This window comes from Populus euphratica, unplaced genomic scaffold (assembly GCF_000495115.2).
Source record: "Populus euphratica unplaced genomic scaffold, PopEup_1.0 scaffold2343.1, whole genome shotgun sequence".
NCBI lineage: Eukaryota > Viridiplantae > Streptophyta > Magnoliopsida > Malpighiales > Salicaceae > Populus > Populus euphratica.
The window spans coordinates 1-2282 of record NW_011502198.1 but is presented as its reverse complement, the minus strand read 5'-3'; the positions used below and the strand labels follow the sequence as shown (position 1 = coordinate 2282).

The window sequence follows — 2282 nt, the reverse complement described above, 5'->3', positions numbered from 1 at the left end:
GCTCTTCCACTGCTCATTAGTAGAAGCTGTTGCTGATATGTCTCATGTTCCTTCTTGACTGGCAATGTCACGATCCCTTTCTGATTCTTCAGTCGAATGATCTGGCTTATCTTACGTATCTTATCCATGAGAAAATAATGTGAGTAATTTCAATGATGTATAGAAATTTTATCAACTTGGTTCATAGTGATGGTGGACTAGGTTTAGCTTTCCCTGCATTCGTCTACATGGAAGAGAACGACTTGAATCACGATCCGAAGCAAGCAAAGGAATTATTAATAAATTAATGGTGATAATAAATATAAAGTTCCATTGTCCTCATTGAAATAGACTTTTCAAGTTTGTGTCACTCATTTATCAGTCCGAAATGCCAAGAAAACAATACCACAGATCCAGCACCCTGTGATCCAAAAACATGGAAAAAAAAAACAAAAAAGAAGAAGCATATTCTATGTTGTATGCTATCCAAATTTAGTGCAACTGGTGATTTTCCATTTTTGCAAATCTCTTATCAAACTACTTTCCAACAGCTGATCATCAGAACCTAGAGCATGAATATCAATCTCCTGATCTGAATCTGCTTTATTCTTTTCCATTATCAAATGTACCCCACATTTTTCTACCCAACATTTTCGAACATCATATAAGCTTATTCTGACATTCAGTTCCAATTCCTCTACACCTTGCAGTGATTCCTCTAACCCAATCAACGGTATATGCTGTATCCAAGAATGCTTCTTGATAGTTCTGTCAAACGTAACTGCTGCCATCGTCTCAAACAATTCAATACCATTGCTCTTATTTTTGAAAGTAGCAACACACATATCAAACTGGAGAAATGGTGTTTCTCGAGTGGCTTCATCGGTGGAGGCCGAGACAACCCAAAGAAGCAGCCCTTGGAGTTTATTACCATCTGGAACTGAAAAATGAAATGATAATGAAGATCCTTCTCCACGATGGCCGAACCATTCTGGTAACTCACCACCAGCTAGGCAAATGTCATAATGTTTACCTTTGCATAATCCCTACATATTGGTTCAAGGAAAGTAATTAAAACTTGAGTTCGAAAAATTACCATATTTACATGCTAAATGTTTGTGTTCAAGTAAGCGAAGAGACAGAGAAAGAGAGACAACCTGAATAAGACTCATCTTATAGTTTTCAGATAAATTGTTGCAGCCATTTAAGTTCAAAATGGACCAGTTATTGCCCGCACATTCCATGCCCTGAATCTCTATTAAATTTCGGCACCCTTTTACATTCAGTAATGGTAGTCTTTCATGCTGAAGTGGTGCAGTTACTCTTTCAATGGATGTGCAGTCATAGATAGACAAGAACAGTACACTTGATGGAAGCTCTGAGATTGATAGAAGATTCCTGCATCTCTCAACCGTCAAAAATTGAAGCTTAGAAAGGTGGCTAATGCTAGAAGGCAGATTGAAGAATTCTTGTCCAGACAAATTCAAATTTTCAAGAAAGGACAAACTCCCAAGATCAATGGAACTTGTAGCTTCAGACAAACCAGAATAACTTAGATTTAGTTCTTTCAATGAGCTGAAACTATTGAAAGAAGCTGGTAGCACATCTATGGAGCTCGAACAGCTTTGTGGTGAAAGCCATGATGAAAATCTTGAAAACCAAGATTTAGATGGTAGATCAGGTGAGTAGTTGTATCCACCAAATGATAACTTTGTCAGCTTCTTCAAATATCTAGCTGATGGAGGAAGTTGCTTAATCGCAGTACCCTTTGTAAACAACTCTGTTAAGGATTCTATGTCACCCAAACTCTCTGGCAATTTCTCAAGTTGTGAGCACCAAGCAACGTTCAGAGTTTGAAGAGATTTTAAGTTACCCATGCTTTCTGGCAGAGTCTTTAGGCTGTCACACTCCTCCAAGTTCAACAAAACAAGGCTCTTCAAATTTCCAATAGATTGATGTACCTTAACCAAACTCGTGCATCCTGTAAGTATTAGTCTCTCCAAACTAGACAGTCCTCGGAAGTTCGGCGTTTTAGCAAGGTACTCGGAATGGCTGAGATTGAGGATTTTCAGCTTGTTAAGAATCTGTCAAGGCAATGAGAAAATAAGAGAAAAATGTGAAAAAATGTAACTCTAAATTAAATTTAGTTAGGGAAAATTTTGAGTGCCTAATGCATATATTTTACCTTAGTCCCCTTCCAAAGTTTTCGTACTTTACTTTCTTGCATATCAAGTATAACAAGGTCGTTTAAGTGAAAATCAGACGGCAAAGTTTTCAAAGGGCATCGAAACCACCAAAGCCAT

General features: G+C 37.6%; 1 protein-coding gene across 1 annotated transcript; it reads right to left on the bottom strand.

The window, feature by feature from the left end:
- Positions 1 to 295: 295 nt before the first annotated feature.
- Positions 296 to 2273, bottom strand: LOC105118951 (TMV resistance protein N-like). Its single transcript, XM_011017012.1, has 3 exons — positions 2165 to 2273; positions 1137 to 2063; positions 296 to 1025 (listed from the first exon to the last, which is right to left on the bottom strand). Exons 1-3 carry the CDS (start codon positions 2204 to 2206, stop codon positions 462 to 464), a joined length of 1533 nt encoding a protein of 510 aa, XP_011015314.1. The 5' UTR covers positions 2207 to 2273; the 3' UTR covers positions 296 to 461.
- Between the last annotated feature and the right edge of the window lie 9 nt (positions 2274 to 2282).

What these genes read in the sequence shown, in the direction of transcription:
- LOC105118951 (XM_011017012.1), bottom strand. Translation starts at nt 2,206, where the DNA reads ATGCAAGAAAGTAAAGTACGAAAACTTTGGAAGGGGACTAAG. An exon ending in AACTTTGGAAGGGGACTAAG is followed by an intron (nt 2,064 to 2,164) that starts GTAAAATATATG and finishes TTGCCTTGACAG; the next exon opens with ATTCTTAACAAGCTGAAAAT. An exon ending in ATAAGATGAGTCTTATTCAG is followed by an intron (nt 1,026 to 1,136) that starts GTTGTCTCTCTT and finishes ACCAATATGTAG; the next exon opens with GGATTATGCAAAGGTAAACA.